Source organism: Centropristis striata, chromosome 6 (assembly GCF_030273125.1).
Source record: "Centropristis striata isolate RG_2023a ecotype Rhode Island chromosome 6, C.striata_1.0, whole genome shotgun sequence".
NCBI lineage: Eukaryota > Metazoa > Chordata > Actinopteri > Perciformes > Serranidae > Centropristis > Centropristis striata.
In genome coordinates this window covers 28,870,185-28,886,613 of record NC_081522.1, presented here as the reverse complement: position 1 = coordinate 28,886,613, position 16,429 = coordinate 28,870,185, and the positions used below count along the sequence as shown (strand labels likewise).

The window sequence follows — 16,429 nt, the reverse complement described above, 5'->3', positions numbered from 1 at the left end:
CTGTATAAAATGAGCTGCTGTGACCTCTAGAAAAATCACAGCCTCATGAAACTTAACAACCACAAACTAGAGACCTAGATCAATCAGTGGGTGTGATTTCCTAAATATATTGACAATAAGAGGGTTCCTCAGCTTCTTAAAGAACAGAAGTGCTCATCATCAAATCGCTTAACATACAGAAATCTCCAAAATGTCTAAAGTTTTTTAACCCAAATCACAGCATGGATTCTTCTATGTCGTGCCAAAGGTCTTGGTGTACTGATGTAAAATTATGGAGGGTTTTGGCCATTTTTATCCATTCTCGATTTCAATAAAATTGCCTAATTCAGCACCAAATGTGTGTAACAAATGGTATCAACCCAAAAATTGCTGCAACAACTCTCAAAGTGAGATATACTTTGTTACGAACCCTTATACACCTTAATGGGTTTAATTAAATAAATCAGACATTAATGACCTGAAATGTTTCATTATGTGTGTAATGGACCTATATGTGTTATATCCACTTTTTGAATGGAATTACTGACATAACCTTTTCTATGATATTCTAATTTATTGAGATGCACCTGTATTACATTAGTCACTGTGTTATGGAGTATTGGTTAAAGGCTGAATTAGTCTCCTGTGTTATATTATTGTTTTAAAAAGTCAAAATGTTGGTTTGGTGGCTTTTTTGGTTCCAATTTACTCACAGGTTTGACTGCATTGAGCCTCTGATTTCATGCCATTTGTAATCAATGTTCAAATTTGGGTGGTATTTGGTGACATCTTCTGGACAAACAGAAAACTGATTTTATTTTTTTATTTTATACAAACTATAGACTCTTTAAACGTTAAACCTTACAAAATAGATTACAAAACATACAGAGCTGCTTTTGAACATCAGCATGAGTCAACACTATGTCAGAGGAGATAAATCAACAACTGTCACAATAACAGATCAGCCAAACTGTCCAAAAAACTACATTTTGAACCTGTCAGACTTTGACTGATTTGAGGTTCCTGCTGATGTGTCTTGTGGATTATCTGTTTTTGGAACAACAAGATATTTCACCGCCCAGTGCAGCAAGGACTCTGTGACTTTGAATCGACTGAAATCCTGCAGATTCTTTCCAGACACCTGGTAAGGGTAAGAAAACGGCTTGCCGTCGGTGTGAACGGTGGGATTCTTTCTCACGACAGTCCCTGCAGTTTGCCCCTGTGTGTGACTGCTACCCTCTTCGGCCCAGGAAGCCCAGGAACCTGTCTCAGAGTCAAAGAGCCAAGATGGTGGGCTCGTACTGATCTGAACTTCTTCATCTTCCTCCACTAAAGTATCCAGTGCTTCAGTTGTGGGATCACTTTTCTTTCTCTTTGCCTTTCTATATTCTCCCTCAGTCCCCTCTCTGTCTTTTTCCAAAATCTGCCTCTGTTGTGTTGTGTTGGCGTGGTGTTCGTCTGTGGCGAGCAGCAGATTTGACGGTACGGTAAAGGGCTCTGGTGGACTCACAGAAGCTGAAGTTGAAGACCCAGCTGTAGCGGGGATGCTGGATGAGTGTGGCACTTTCTGGTATGGAGGGAGGTAGCTGTGCTCTGGTGTCTGATGGGATTCCTTTGAGCTGTGGACCGGAAGTTGTGTGCTGGTGTAGATCACAGACTTGAAATCAGTAGCAGTGGGATCGTGCTGTGACTGGGTTGGTATTGCTTCTTCTTGGGATGCATCAGAGGATGATGAGCTCATACATAGTGGAGGAAAAATGTCCCAAGGGTTAGCTAAAGGGCTGATGTCGTTATCAATAATGATGTCCTCGTGTAGCACGCTGTCCTCAACAGGACTAGGTGAATTCTTATTGGCATCATGATCTCTTTCTACAACTGCTGGCCGGGCGATTCGCCACTCTGCATCATCAGCAGACGGCTGAGTGGTCTCTGAAGCAGAAAGTCCACTTGCTGACCTGCTTCTTACAATCGGGGGTGTTTGCAGCTGCAGAGCATCTTCCTCTGGGATGAGAAGACACTTTATGGGGACACGGAAACATTTCACTCCCTTATATCTGACCCTGTCAACATCCCAGCTTGTGGCAGTGAATGTGTCTGTCAGTGATGAGTTGTCAGTTGAGGTAGAGGGCTGCTGGCTCACAGGGCGGCTGCTCGCTACCATCAGTCGCTCCTGAACATCCTTCAACACAGCCTGCAGACAGTCATGCCGCCACTCCCCCAGCAGCTCCGACAGATCAAACCCACACTGGCTCTCCTGGGAGACCTGACTCTCCTGACCCAGCAGCGCCCTCCATGTCTTACAGATCATCAGCCTGATGGAGGGCAGTGTGGTGCTGCAGGGAGTGTTTTCTTTAACTGGACCGGCTGCAGTGGTAGCAAGCTCTCCAATTGATAAGAGGAATCTGCATTTAGTCTGTTCAAGGGCCATGTGAAACTGCAGCCGGTAGTCCTGAATGCACACCGTGGTGTTAATCAGGCTGGTAAAACTCTCACGGTCCTCCTGCTCCTGAAGACGCTCCCATGCTGATGCTGTGAGAATTGCAGGGATCTGGAGCACCCCATCAGAGAGGAAGAGCAGCCCTGTGGGGCCCTCAGAATCCTGAACCTGGGACTGACACATCTGACCCACCCCGATGACATGAGCCCTCAGCTGCCCACTGCTGCTGCTCCCCTCCTGACCGCCATAGCTCAGGATCAGACTCTCTATCCATGGAGACAGTCTGCCCCTAGCAGGTCGAGGCATGTTTGTAGTTTCAAACTGTGAGTTCTCAGTTATGTTCCGTCAGGGAAACATCCGCTCATTGGTTCCATGGGAGCTAGAAACAAAAGATAGGAAACTATGAAGCGTAATTAAATAAGAAATTCTTGTTTTAGAAATGCATTCGAATTTAAACGTGGGAAGGAGTTAGAATTTAAGCACGTAAAACTGTGTTAATAATGGCACATTAGTGACAGCTATTAGCTAACGTTACGATACGGGTAGTTTTACAGCAATGTTGCATGGTGGCTAGCACAACGTAAGCACATCATAACTTACATAGTCGGCGATATTAATGTGTTTAATCCTGTGCAAAGCTGAATAATATTTTTGTTCGTCCAAAATTATGGCGGCGAAAATTGCTTCAAGTTAGCGACATATAGCAGTGGTAGACGGAAAACGACTTTTCCTTCAAATTAAAAGCGCATAAAATGTTTGTCGCTACCGTCGCTACTCTCGCATAGACCAGTATGACTGGTGGAATAAATATTTACCAAATAATCGTCGGACACTTATTTTATTTCATTAATATGTAGAATTAAGAAAGCGTTTACCAACATCATACTAGTTGGATTAGAAATATTTAATCACACCGGAAGTACTGTTTGTTGATATTATCGACAACTTTGTGCTGGCAGTTTAATTTTATGGCCCCGTTCCGCTTCTCTTTTCCTTCTCACTTTGCATGTCTATTTTGAAATAGGGACAAGGAATGTTTCCTTTGTATTGGTTTTACAATACATATTATGAAAGTTATACATATTACCTTCCTAATAACTGCTGCTAAATTAATTTACCCGCAATTCTGTTGGCACACAGGTTGCCGTTAAAAAAATTGGGACGCTGTTTACATCCACGCTTTCCGGCTTGCTGATGCTGCATTCAATACCAGATTAATTTTACGTTAAATACTGCTGTCATATTAAAATGCGTGTTCTTACCCAAATAATCGGTTGTTTTGGACAATGACTACCTTTATGTATATGTTAGTTTATTTATTATTTATATTTGTGTGTGTATGTAGGCCACATAAGTATGTATATTATGATACCTTTACTTTTTTTTCTTTTTTTAACGCATTTACCGTAGTGACAGTGAATGCAGCACAATACATGTCTTCTGCAACATTGTCGCCTGAAGTGATTCATGTCTGGACCCAGGTCCTCCTAAATGCACTTAGGTACAGTCTGTACCTATAAAAAAACCGACGCGTAGTTCGCAGTCTCAAGGTAAGACCCTTAAAAAGTGTAAACTTGGACTGTCAAACGGAAAAACACGACATAACAAGTTCATGATTTTTGTAAACATACAGTGCAGGGCTCAAGCCTACGTTAATGTGTTCGTAGCTGTTGCAAATAATTCAGCTAACCACATTAAATTTACGTTAGCTAAATTACCTCTTCCACTGCTGAATTAGAAATAATATTCCCAGCGACATTCAATCGTCTTTGGCATAATAGCTGTCGTGTTGGCTGATTTGCTAGTAGCCTAGCCTTTACGAAAACATGTCAACAGCAGCTTCGCCAAACTTAATGTAGAAACCTGCCAAGTTAATATTTCCAACATATTCGTCATACAGGTGATTTTCTTGACAGTATATTATTACAATTACATCATAACGTTTGGAGTTTGTTTACACTGTCTACTGTGTTGTGTAGGCTAGTAGTAGAGGACTAATGATCAGATGATTATGTTAGCCTATGAGCTAAAGACATTTTTGTATCGAAACAAGTGTTGTGAGTTGTCTTTTGTGCAAGTCGAATTGAAAAATATCTTCTGCTCATCTATTTAAAGGCAAGCCGAGACATGCCCGATTCCGTATCGACTGGAACCGGTTCGAAGGTTTCGGACCCACAACATTCCCAGAAACTCCTCAGGGTCCTTCGCACCTTCTGGCAAGAGCAAAGTTTCCACGATGCGCTGCTGGTGGTTGATGGAGAGGAGCTTCCTGTCCAGAAGAACATCCTGGCTGCTGCCAGCCCATATATCAGGTCAGAAAATCCACCTATGACCAAATGTCCCTGTTCTTAGAGCACACAGTCAATCACAATATATATATCACACATATGATCATACATTCCTTATCTTTGGCATGTGTTTACAATGTGAATGCAACATGGGCGTGTCCACTGTCACAATGGCAGTGGTGCACGCCCGAGAATGATGAAAGTGCATTTGTCATATTCAGTTCTGTTAATGGTTTTCTGCTAGGACCAAGCTGAACTATAATCCTCCAAAGGAAGACGGGTCTACATACAGAATCGAGCTACAGGGGGTCTCCATGCCCATTATAAAACAGATCCTGGACTACATCTTCAGTGGTGAAGTGAGTGAGTGAGTGAGTGAGTGAGGAGGCTGTAGTGACATGAGGCGTGTTTCCACTGAGTACTTTCTGAGTACTTTTTGGAAAGCAGCTGAGTGTTTTGGCTACGCCCACCAGTTAGTTCCTCTTGGCTTCTTTTCCCATACAGGTACTTTTGTAGCAGCTAATCAACTGGTATTATCGGCTGATATTGGCCTATCAAAGGGTGTCATATCAGTGTACATGCTGTCCGATATGTGCCATTATGAAAACTTTTTTTGCACAATATATAATTGTGGGTGAAATATCACTCCCAAAAACGAGGATTTTTAAGTCGAAGTGTTTCTTTACTCAAACAGTGCAAAAAATCTCACACAACCCAAAACTTATGGAGGGGAACTCCCCCAAACAGAGACATTCAAACAGTATTCGAGCATAATACAGGATACCTGTTTGAACCCTTTGCCTGGCCTTGACTGCTATGCAGCTGTGTATAAGGCAACATTTATACCTCTACTGACATTCAGACTTCTGCAAAATTAACACTTTTACCAAACATATTGGTATCGATGAATCTTCCACTCTAAAATCAGTATCAGCGTCAATCTCAAAAATCCCATATCATATAAGTTGTGCTAAGCATGAGTAATTGATTCCTTCCTATTCTGTTATTTTGTTGTGAATCTCCATTTGGCCTTTCCTTTACGCACAGATCGCTTTGAGTGAAGAGACCATCCAGGACATGGTGCAAGCATCCGACCTGCTCCTCTTGACTGACCTCAAGTCCCTGTGCTGCCAGTTCTTAGAGAGCTGCATCACTGCAGAGAACTGCATCGGCATCCGGCTTTTCTCTCTGCACTACTGCCTTAACCACGTCCACTACGCTGCCACTGAATTTCTGCACACACATTTTGGCGATGTGGCGCGCACTGAGGAGTTCAGGGAGATGCCCCCGGACCGACTCTGCGAGTTGCTGAACATGGAGAAGCTGAACATTGGCAATGAAAAGCACGTGCTGGAGGCTGTGGTGAGATGGTACGCACATGACCCAGAGGATCGCAAGGTGGGTGATGCTTACTTCAGGTTCAGTCTGGAGATAAGAGAATTTATGAGTCAAATAATTGGTTCATAGAATTGTAAACCAAACATTTTTTTATAAGTTGGTTTTATGATCTTTTATGATCAGTATCATTGAAATATGACCCTGATTCCAAAAATGTGAAGACATTGCGTAAAAAACATGAATAAAAACAGAATACATCAAATTCAGAATAAATATTTTTACAAAAAAACTAAATTTCCCACTTTGGCCGTGAGATGTCTCTGTATTCAATTGAAGGATTTGCATGCTTCTGTTTTTTATATGTTTTTCAGTGTCCAACTTTTTGGATATTAGGGTTGTATTTGATGATAACAACAAGCTCATAAAACTTTAATCTAAGAGCTGATATTATCAAGAAATCCATGGGAAATGAAATTATTTGTGCTGCAAGCTTGTGTTTGTTACATAAACCAAAAAGTGAGTCTTCCATTTGTATTTGCAGGTACACATGAAGGAAGTGATGTCGGCTGTATGGCTGCAGGGCCTGGATGTGAGCTACCTGAGAGAGCAGGTAAAGTGCTGATAATTTCTGCTTTGTAGTATTATTAGTGTGTCACATCAGAACCCATGTAATGTGAATGTCTTAATCAATTGTTTCAGTATTTCCCATTGCATATGCTATTTTTGACGGCATAATCAGTAGCTAACTTTGTGCTGCATGGTATCCCATCAGTCCATGGGAGAGCCTCTGATGAGGGAGGTGATCAGAGACTACTGTCAGCAGGTGCTGGTGGCTGGACCGCTGCAGGGTGAAGCTCTGCTCGATGCCTTCAAACCCAGAGGATACTCAGAGTGCATTGTTATTGCCGGAGGAGAGGATCGCAAGTGAGTCAAGGGGTGGGCCATATGGCCAAAACCTTCTGTGACAGTATAACTTTGTATCATGATACAGTAATGACTAAATTACAGTTAATTCAGTTTAGAAATTGTTTAACCCTTGTGAAGTCTTAATATTCTATGTACTCCCCTTGTCGTAAGGGTAAAAAAAAGGACCTGCCATTACTAACTTCTAAAATAAAGCAGCATTGTTGTATCTAAAACCCCAAATCTATTTTCCCACGAACAAACAACCTGTCTTTCATCAAAAACTTTGTGAATATCTGGATTTTCTCTCTTCACAGTTCACAAAACTGTGAAGGGAAAAAATGACTTAAACCACTTTGGCATTATAGTTAGTATAGCGACAAAATACTAAGCATTTCCCCGACTTTCAGGGTGTATAAACGACAACAATAAATAGGAGTTAAAAAAAATAGGAAAAGTCATCATCGACATTTATCGTTTGTTTTTTTGTTGCGTCATTATTGACCCTTTAGGTAACACAAGGGTTAAAATATCCAAAAACACCTGCCTCACAGATGATTTAGTCCTAACAGACTAAAATTCTTTAAAAATTAAAGCTTAAAGGTTCCTTAGGACAATTATTTCAGGTGTTGCAGGTTTTTCAGGTTAACAGGATGCCTGCTCCAGCTCTGTATTTACAACTTCACACTCTTCCTCCATGTCTGCTATGGATGGGTTCAAACAGGATACAGCGCCACCACTCCTTGCAGCCTTGCAGCCTCAACATTTTCTTCCAGTGGCCACTTGCAATATTGCAAAAATCTCTCTGCAGCCAAAAAAAGCATTATCTCCGCAATTAAAATAGTCTGTAAAACTATAAACAGGACACCTCAAACAATTAACAAGGTCAGTTATGAATTATGAATTCATTCTTCATTCTATTCATTCTATTATGAATTGTTGGTCCATGTAGGTTTTATACATGTAAAACTTTCCTTGAGTTGAGAAAAAAGCACTTGGTATCAAGTTCTTATATTAGATCCACAATGTCTAATGCCTAAATCATGTTTCCTTGACATGGAACTGGTTTTGAGATTATTAGATCACACAAGAATCCTGCCCGGAATAACTCTTGCACTGGAAATGGTTAGGAAAAAAAAAAATTAGTCTATATCAAATTATACTCCTGTGTGAAGTAAATACTTGCCACACTGATGCTGGGATATTCCCAGTTGCAGAATTATTAGGTACTGGCATGCAGGAGTTAAACAATAAAGACAAATTAATTAATAAACTCCTGGAAAACATTACTCTCAATTTATTTTTTTGCCAACATTTGGCTTCCAAGTGGACTTTTACACATTATTCTCCAGCATTTCTCTGGAGAGAACCCTGTCCCTAGCTGTGTGCACTGTTGTATTCTGGGTAATGGAGTTTAAAGGTTGGAGAAGCTGAAGGTTGCCAGCTGGAGTCCAGTTTGTTAATGGCAATGGACTGAGTTGTCATGTAAAGTGTGATTCTAAGAAATGTGAGTTAGTGTGTGCTTGTGTATTGCAATATTATCCCATTAACAATAAATTATCATATTGAGCTGTTACCCAGCCCAAGAAACAGTGCAAAAAATCTCTTCAAGTGGACAAATTTCTACTGCTGCATGGTAATATGTTTTAATATTCCCAACCCTTTTATTTAATATTTTTATCCTATTTGAACCCATAACTATTTATCACAAGCATTACCTTTATCATAATGTTTGATATTCAGTGTAGAGCTTTACTGTCCAATTATGACCAATAAATTCACTTGTTTTTCATAATAAATGCATGTTCAATTTTTTAATGTACATTGGAAATACCTACATATAAAATACAATGTTTTACATGACACTGATTTAAAAAAAATTTCATTTTACTTTTTTTTTCTCTCTATGAAAACAATTTTTTTTTTAATTTTCAAACTTTGAAATAGGTCAAGTTGACTCGCAACATAACAGGAGAGTTAAATTAGTAATGCATTCACGTAGATCACATGGTCGGCTCAGATCCTGTTTGGTCTGATGGTTTTTGTCCCCTACAGAAACAAGAAGCCAACTGCCGTGACGCGCTGCATGTGTCCGCTCTACGACGCCAACAGACAGGCCTGGATCGAGCTGCAGCCAATGAGCATCGCCCGCCTTGGCCATGGGTTGGTCGCTGCCGGTCAGTGCTAGCTAGGCCAAGAAAATACAAACACCATAACTGAAGTGATGCAGAAAAACACATCCGTAACTCATGTCATGTATGACATAAAGATTCTTTTTGTCAGGATTAAGGCTTGAGAAATATTTTTCACTGTAAACAGCAGGTCCAGCAAATGCATAACTGAGTAATAACATTGTGTTTCCTGTTAGAGGGTTTTCTGTTTGCGTTGGCCGGAGTAGATGAACATAACGCAATCCTTAACACTGGAGAGAAGTATGACCCTGACTCCAACACCTGGAGCCCCATTCCTCCAATGCGACAGGTATACCTACCCCTTTCTATAACAGCTCTCCTTAGCTTTCCTGTGTTAAAATTATTCCTCAATTTCAAAGTTTAGAAATGGCTGAGAATGTTCTTTCCAGTAGACTTTTACCTTGTTTTTTTCCTTATATTTTACTATCATGTTCAGTCCCGGGCTATATGGTGGAGTTAGCACTCTTGCCTCACAGCAAGAGGGTCGCAGGTTCAACTCCGGCCTGCAGCTCTTCTGTGTGGAGTTTGCATGTTCTCCCCTTGTCAGAGTGGGTTCTCTCCGGGTACTCCGGCTTCCTCCCACAGTCCTAAAACGTGCACTTGCAATGGGTGCAATTGATGTCTCTAAATTACCCGTAGGTGTGAATGAAAGCGTGATTGTCTGTCTCTATGTGTCAGCCCCCCCTGTGGTAGTCTGGCGACCTGTCCAGGGTGTACCCCGCCTCTCCCCCAATGTCAGCTGGGATCGACTCCAGCCCCCCAGCTCCCAGTGCAGATAATCGGTTAAGAATAATGAATGAATGAATGAATTTAAAGTTTAGAAACGGCTGAGAATGTTCTTTCCAGTAGACTTTTACCTTGTTTTTTGTCTTATATTTCTGACTTTTATTTCCCAGTCCACCATAAAAAGTGCATTTATTCAGCCATGTTGCACACATGTTCTTTACTTTCTCTTGACTTTTTTTGTTTGTTGCTATTTTACCTTTTTACCACTAGGTGTCAGCAGAGCTGCAATACTGGTTCACTTTCAGCCCTAGTTGCAGTGCAATCTGATTTCACCCATTTTCCAGCGACATGTTATATTATACTGTATGTTTAGTATATACTGTCAAACACACAAGAATATCAGACTTGAGTCATATAATGGAAACGCAAATCAAAATAAGTTATATATATATATAGCCTTTATTTAACCAGGTAAAAAGTCTCGTTGAGATTAAAAAATCTCTTTTACAAGAGAGACCTGGCCAAGAAGGCAGCATAAAAAGTGACAAGTGACATAAACAATTCAATACAAATACAGCCATCACAACATCAGTGAAAGAGCCTCAAGTAGAGACTCATACGGAGCAGTCACACTGACCAAGGGAAATTATTTCTTTATCCTTTAGAATCGTTTAATAAATTCATTATTGGAGACATAAAAACAGAGCTTGGTCCCATACCTGTGCTTCAGGTGAACACATCAATGGAGCATTTGAGTTTGAGGAGCTGATGTGTAACTGAATGTGCGGCTCATTGCTGTAGTTTGATTGTCACGTCACTAGGGGCGTCAGAACTTTGGTGCGGTTGAGCTCGACGGGCAGATCTACGTTCTCGGAGGAGACAACAACGAAACAGAGCTGATCACTGTTGAAGTGTTTGACCCTCACTCTAATACCTGGAAAATGCAGACCAGTATGACTACGGTCCGCAAGGTAATAACACCCGTACATGTATCACATTGACAGGTTAGTAGAACAAGTAACACAGTGGGGCACAATGATAAGAGAAGAGAAGAGAAGAGAAGATATGACTTTATTTATCCCACAGTGGGGAAATTTAGTCGTCACAGCAACTCAAGATACAGACACAAAGATATAGAAGACAGAATAAAGAATATATAAAAAATAAGACATATACAGTCATATGAGAAATTATTAGACAATTTTTTCCCTTTTAATTTCTTGTTCATTTTAATGGCTGATTCACCTAAAGGTACATTTGTTTGGTAATGTAATGACAACAACAAAATAGCTCAAAAGAGTTTAATTTAAGAGCTGATATTTAGACATTTCCCATGGTTTTCTTGAGAATAACCAAAATCATTATCAGGAAAACCATGCTAAATTATTCCCGATGCTGCTTCAGAATAGGGGATTGTTTTATTTTTTAAATTCTGTAGCAGTGCACAGTGCTCTCTCGCCCCGGGGACGAGCGAATGGAGATGTCATAACAACTGTTACAGCGCAAGCCCTCTTACTCCAGTTTCTGAGTAAGGTTAGATCAGATGTCAGTCAGCCTCCACTAGTTTTCCTGGTGCTTGTAACACATGTAGCTTTCAAAATAAGAGCACATGGATAGAGCACAAGTCCACCACATAATTTACAAGAAGACTGACAAAATGTTATGCCTTAAATAAAACAGAATTTATTTATTTATTCTCCTTTACAATAATTCTTTAAAATATGCAATTAATAAGATGGAATAATGGCATAATTAGAATATGTGAGAGGCACCAAATTTAGGCTGTTACGGCGAAAATTTTCTCCGGGGCCGCAACCCCTACTTTTTTTTTTGTTCCTCCCATCATAGTCTCAGTAAATCTTGTGGGAAACACTGGTTCTAAAGCTTGTTCTGCAGTCCACTGTCATTTTGTATACTTATACTTATAAAATTGCTGATTGATATTGACATGCACACACCATCCAGGGAACAAATAACCCTTTACCCCCCGCTGCTGAAAAAAATCCTAGAGGAAACACTGAATTTATTACAACCCAGATTACAAAAAAGGTTGTTACACTGTGAAAAACATAATTAAAAAAAGAAAGCAATGATTTGCAAGGACCACAAAATGGAATGGACCAAGTGATTTATTTCCACAGTGAATCTCTCCCCACATGCTGTGACTTGTACATCCCCGTCTGTCTTTCCTTCAGGTGGCCTGCTATGCCTCCATGAATAAGAAGATCTACGCCATAGGTGGGGGTTCCTACGGGAAGCTGTGTGACTCCGTTGAATGCTATGACCCCAAAACCCTTCAGTGGACAGGCCTCTGCCCTGTGAAAGAGAGGAGGTAAACACACATGCTAATTTCATTGGCTATTGCGGTCTGAGCAGGACAAAAGAAAGAGGATCTATAATTTGATCAGCTGACATACAAGTCAGTTTAAAGTTTAAAGTTGCTATTTGTCTCTTTGTATTGTTATCTTGTTATCTTCTATTTTCCGTCTTTTGAAGACATTTTTGCTGCACACACTCGCTGTATAATAGAATTATGTAACATCAGCCTGTAATACTTAACATTATTGTTTTTATTGCACAACAGGAAATGAAACGCAACTCCACGGTCATTGTCACGATCCCAGAACTGTCAGTTTTAGTTTCAGTTTGATTTCCCTTAAATGACACCATAGCCATGCTGAAATCATGCCTCGCCTATGAAAATGTTTCTCAGAATGATCAAGTGACCATAACAAAGGATGTTAAGCCTCAAAAAGTACACTTGTTAGTCATAGTAGAACCCGTGATCCTTATATGTGAAGAAACATTCAACATATAGTTTTTGGGTCTCTTGAATCATAGGATAATCATAAGATATGATATGACTTTATTTATTCCACAGTGGGGAAATTTAGTCGTCACAGCAGCTCAAGATACAGACACATAACAATTAAGACATATTCATACATTCTATACACATTCTATACATACATTTCTGCCATTTGGCATTTATTATTACTATATATATTTTTAGTGTTTGTTTGTTTTCCTGAAAGTACTTTGCATTTTACAGATATTGCACATTGGTGAAAATATATTTTAGCATATTAAATGGGTTAAATTGATTGTTGCATGAAGTAGTATGGATTATTAATTATTATTAATAAATATATTTAAATAATATGCAGAGATACACACAGTATAGTATAAGTGCTATATGTCATATATAATAGTACCATTTATTTATTAGTGAACCCTTAACAAGGTGTGTGACATCATGCTTGGAGTTTTGATATTTTTTGTTTGCACCAATTTCTACCAAAATGTCAAGATGAAACATCACTTCAAGGAGCTTCTTTACAGTTTTGCTTTCGTCAGTAAATGGTTATTTCCAAAGTCAGATCAGTTTTGTAACTTCATGCTTGAACATAATTAATTAAGACCACGTTTGCCTCTTTTAAATCGCTCTGTTTTCCCTGGATGAGCCACTGTGCTGTGAAACCTTTGATTTTAAGTTGGCCCATCCCTTACGTCAATACTGACTCTCTCCATCAACTCCCCCATTTTCCTGGTCAGGTTTGGGTCTGTGGCGTGTGGCGTGGGCCAGGAGCTCTACGTGTTTGGCGGAGTCAGGAGCAAGGAGAATGAAAACCCTGAACAAAGACAGATGTTGACCTGCAAGTCTGAGTTCTACCATGATGAAATGAGGAGGTCAGTATGGAAATATTGCTTCTGAAGAATTTTTTTTAACCTACAGTTTTTTTAATTATTCATTGGCTCCCTTTAATACTAAAATATGTGTTAATCAACCACCAGACTTGAACTGCAAACCATCAGGTTTAGGCTTAATAGTAACATAATTGTCAGGACTGAGAACTGAGACAGTAGAGGTGGGAATCAGCAGATGTGAAGTATACAATTTTATCCCGATACTTGAGTCACGATAAGGTATTATTGGGATTTTAAGCATTTTGCGATATGGTGAGTATTGCGATACAATATATTATAATTGAACTCTTTAACTAAATTATCTTCAATCAAGAGTTCTCAAGATCTCACTTCAGTCTTTATTTCTCCACAATGAGAGTCAAACCCACAGACTGACCAACAAAGTATTTAGTCGAACTGAACTGAACTGATATCAAACATGTATGGACAACAACAACTGCAGCATTTTCTCAGTATTTTTTTGAATGAAACATTAAAAAAACCCTAAACTCACAGCGTTATTTCAACAACTTCCTGACACGATATCCTGACGCACATGGTGCTTATAGATTCCTTAGATCTTCTAGTTTCATATGATACCAGTATCTCCAGTATATGCCTAAAAGTGATGAATATTGAATATATATTATATATGAATATATAATATTGCCACACAAAATATCGGATGCTGTACTGTATCGATTTTTCCCCCCACTTCTATGAGACAGGGGGCTTTCAAACACCTCTGTGGTCAATGACTGTCATCTATTGGCATTGGTCAATGGCATTGTGTCTAAGGCATGTATTCTTTTTTTTAAAGCAAAGTTTTTATTTTCCTTTGTGAATCGTTTGGTGAGGACAAAAGGACAAAAATGAAGAAGGTTTATGATCAACCTGTATACCTTTTCATCCAAATGTCAACAAATATCTAGAGGCGGGGGAAAAATTGATACAGCATAACCTGGTTTTTTTCCTGTAGCCGTAGTGGGCTTACTATTAGGAATATACTGGAGATACTAGTATCATATGAAACTAGAAGATCTAAGTAATCTATAGGCATATCGTGTTGGGAAGTTGTCGAAATAACACTGCAAAGTTAGGCTTTTTTTACGTTTCTTTAAAAAAAAAAGCTTAAAGTTGAGGAAAGTTTGAGAAAATGCTGCAGTTGTTGTCGTCCATACATGTTTGATATCAGTTCAGTTTGACTGAATACTTTGTTGGTCAGTCTGTGGGTTTGACTCTCATTGTGGAGAAATAAAAAGACTGAAGTGAGATGAATAGACTGAGAATTTTCTCTTATTTGACAAAACAATTCTTGATTGAATTTAATTTTGTTCACACAAAATGCAGTTAAACAGTTAAATCGCAATATATTGTATCGCAATACTCACTAATTGCAATAATATTGTATCGTGACTCAAGTGTCTGGATAAAATTGTATCATGGGGTCTCTGGTGATTCCCACCACTACAAATACTCCTGTCCTACATTTTTAGTGATATGAAAATCAAGCAACAAGTAAGGAAAATTAAAAATAGAATCTGTTTTTTTCTGTAATTGAGTTTGATACCCATATATGTTGTGGTATGATTGGTACAGGTGGATGTTCCTGGATGACCAGTCCCTCTGTATCCAGACCAGCTCATCCTTTGTGTGCGGCGCTGTGGCCATCGGAGCCAGCATTTATGTGGTGGGAGACCTGGATACAGGTCAGCAAGCATAAACCAGGTCAAACAACAACAGATTACTGATGACGTCATTTGATTGTGTAAGGTTGGTCTTTCTTTCTTTTCACAGGAACAAGCTTCGACTACATCCGAGAGTTTCGCCGTAGCACTGGGACGTGGCATCACACCAAGCCTATGTTACCCAGCGACCTCTCCAAAACAGCCTGCGCCGCCCTGCGCATCGCCAACTGTCGACTGTTCCGCCTTCAGTGGAGCCAGGGTATGTTCCGGATCAGAGTCTGACTCCGGGACACCAGCTGGTCGACCTGTGTTGGCTCTGTACGTCACTTTTGCACACTGGTACCTTCTACCTGCTGTAGGTCTGGGTTAAGGGATTTCATGAACACTAAAGTAAAATGGTTGGTTGATATTGAGGATTGTGACTCTCTGTTCAGGGGTTTATACTCCAGTGAGACTTGACGGGACAAAAGTTTATCCTTTTTTTAACATTAAAGGTTTTATGGCAGGGTTTTTTTTTACTATAAACTAAATATTTTTTCTTCTTAACACGGGGTTTGTTCATTTCATCGTTCACTTCATTTTTTTGCTTTTTATTTTGATCAATATTCCTCATTTGTAATGTTTACAGGTTGCTTGGTGCGGGGTTTGAACTGCAAACAGCACTTCCTAAGTTAACTACCATATTATTACATGAGGGATTCTGCTTGAGATTTTAAAAGCACTGCTGTGTTGCAATTTTTATTGTACAATGTTTTACGTTTGGTGGTGTATTGGTTATCTTTCTGGCCTATCATAAGCCCCTTTCATCATGACGTTTACGGCTCTGTAACGTCTCGCGGAATCGGGATGCCTGAATCAAGTGATCCCACCAATTTTCCGCCTAGTCACAGAGGCGGAAAATTGGTGACTATTGGTCACCATTGGTGACTATTGGTCACCATTGGTGACTATTTGAAGTGGGACCACTATGAACAGGCCATCCCGGGAAGGTGGAATATTTGACGTCGCGAGTGACGTCTAACACACACCTCCCACTTGGTCCGACAGTCATCGTTCACTGCGGCCGCCGTCGCTAACTGGGCGTAAACAAACCGGCATGCTAACTGTACATGTGTGCATAGAGTGTTATAAACAAACGGAGATTGCTTAGTGAACACATGCTGCAGTACATACACACTGTACTGCTACAGA

General features: G+C 39.9%; 2 protein-coding genes across 2 annotated transcripts; one reads left to right on the top strand and one right to left on the bottom strand.

The window, feature by feature from the left end:
• Window positions 1–788: 788 nt before the first annotated feature.
• Window positions 789–3,223, bottom strand: acd (ACD shelterin complex subunit and telomerase recruitment factor). Its single transcript, XM_059335489.1, has 2 exons — window positions 3,017–3,223; window positions 789–2,795 (listed from the first exon to the last, which is right to left on the bottom strand). Exon 2 carries the CDS (start codon window positions 2,720–2,722, stop codon window positions 962–964), a length of 1,761 nt encoding a protein of 586 aa, XP_059191472.1. The 5' UTR covers window positions 2,723–2,795; window positions 3,017–3,223; the 3' UTR covers window positions 789–961.
• Window positions 3,224–4,118: 895 nt separating this feature from the next.
• gan (gigaxonin) lies at window positions 4,119–16,102 on the top strand. Its single transcript, XM_059335678.1, has 13 exons — window positions 4,119–4,316; window positions 4,532–4,728; window positions 4,949–5,063; window positions 5,752–6,102; window positions 6,584–6,652; window positions 6,815–6,966; window positions 9,001–9,122; window positions 9,314–9,426; window positions 10,685–10,834; window positions 12,059–12,195; window positions 13,419–13,553; window positions 15,150–15,259; window positions 15,348–16,102. The coding sequence occupies exons 2-13, from the start codon at window positions 4,544–4,546 to the stop codon at window positions 15,518–15,520; spliced, it is 1,812 nt and encodes a 603-aa protein (XP_059191661.1). The 5' UTR covers window positions 4,119–4,316; window positions 4,532–4,543; the 3' UTR covers window positions 15,521–16,102.
• The last annotated feature ends 327 nt before the right edge of the window (window positions 16,103–16,429 follow it).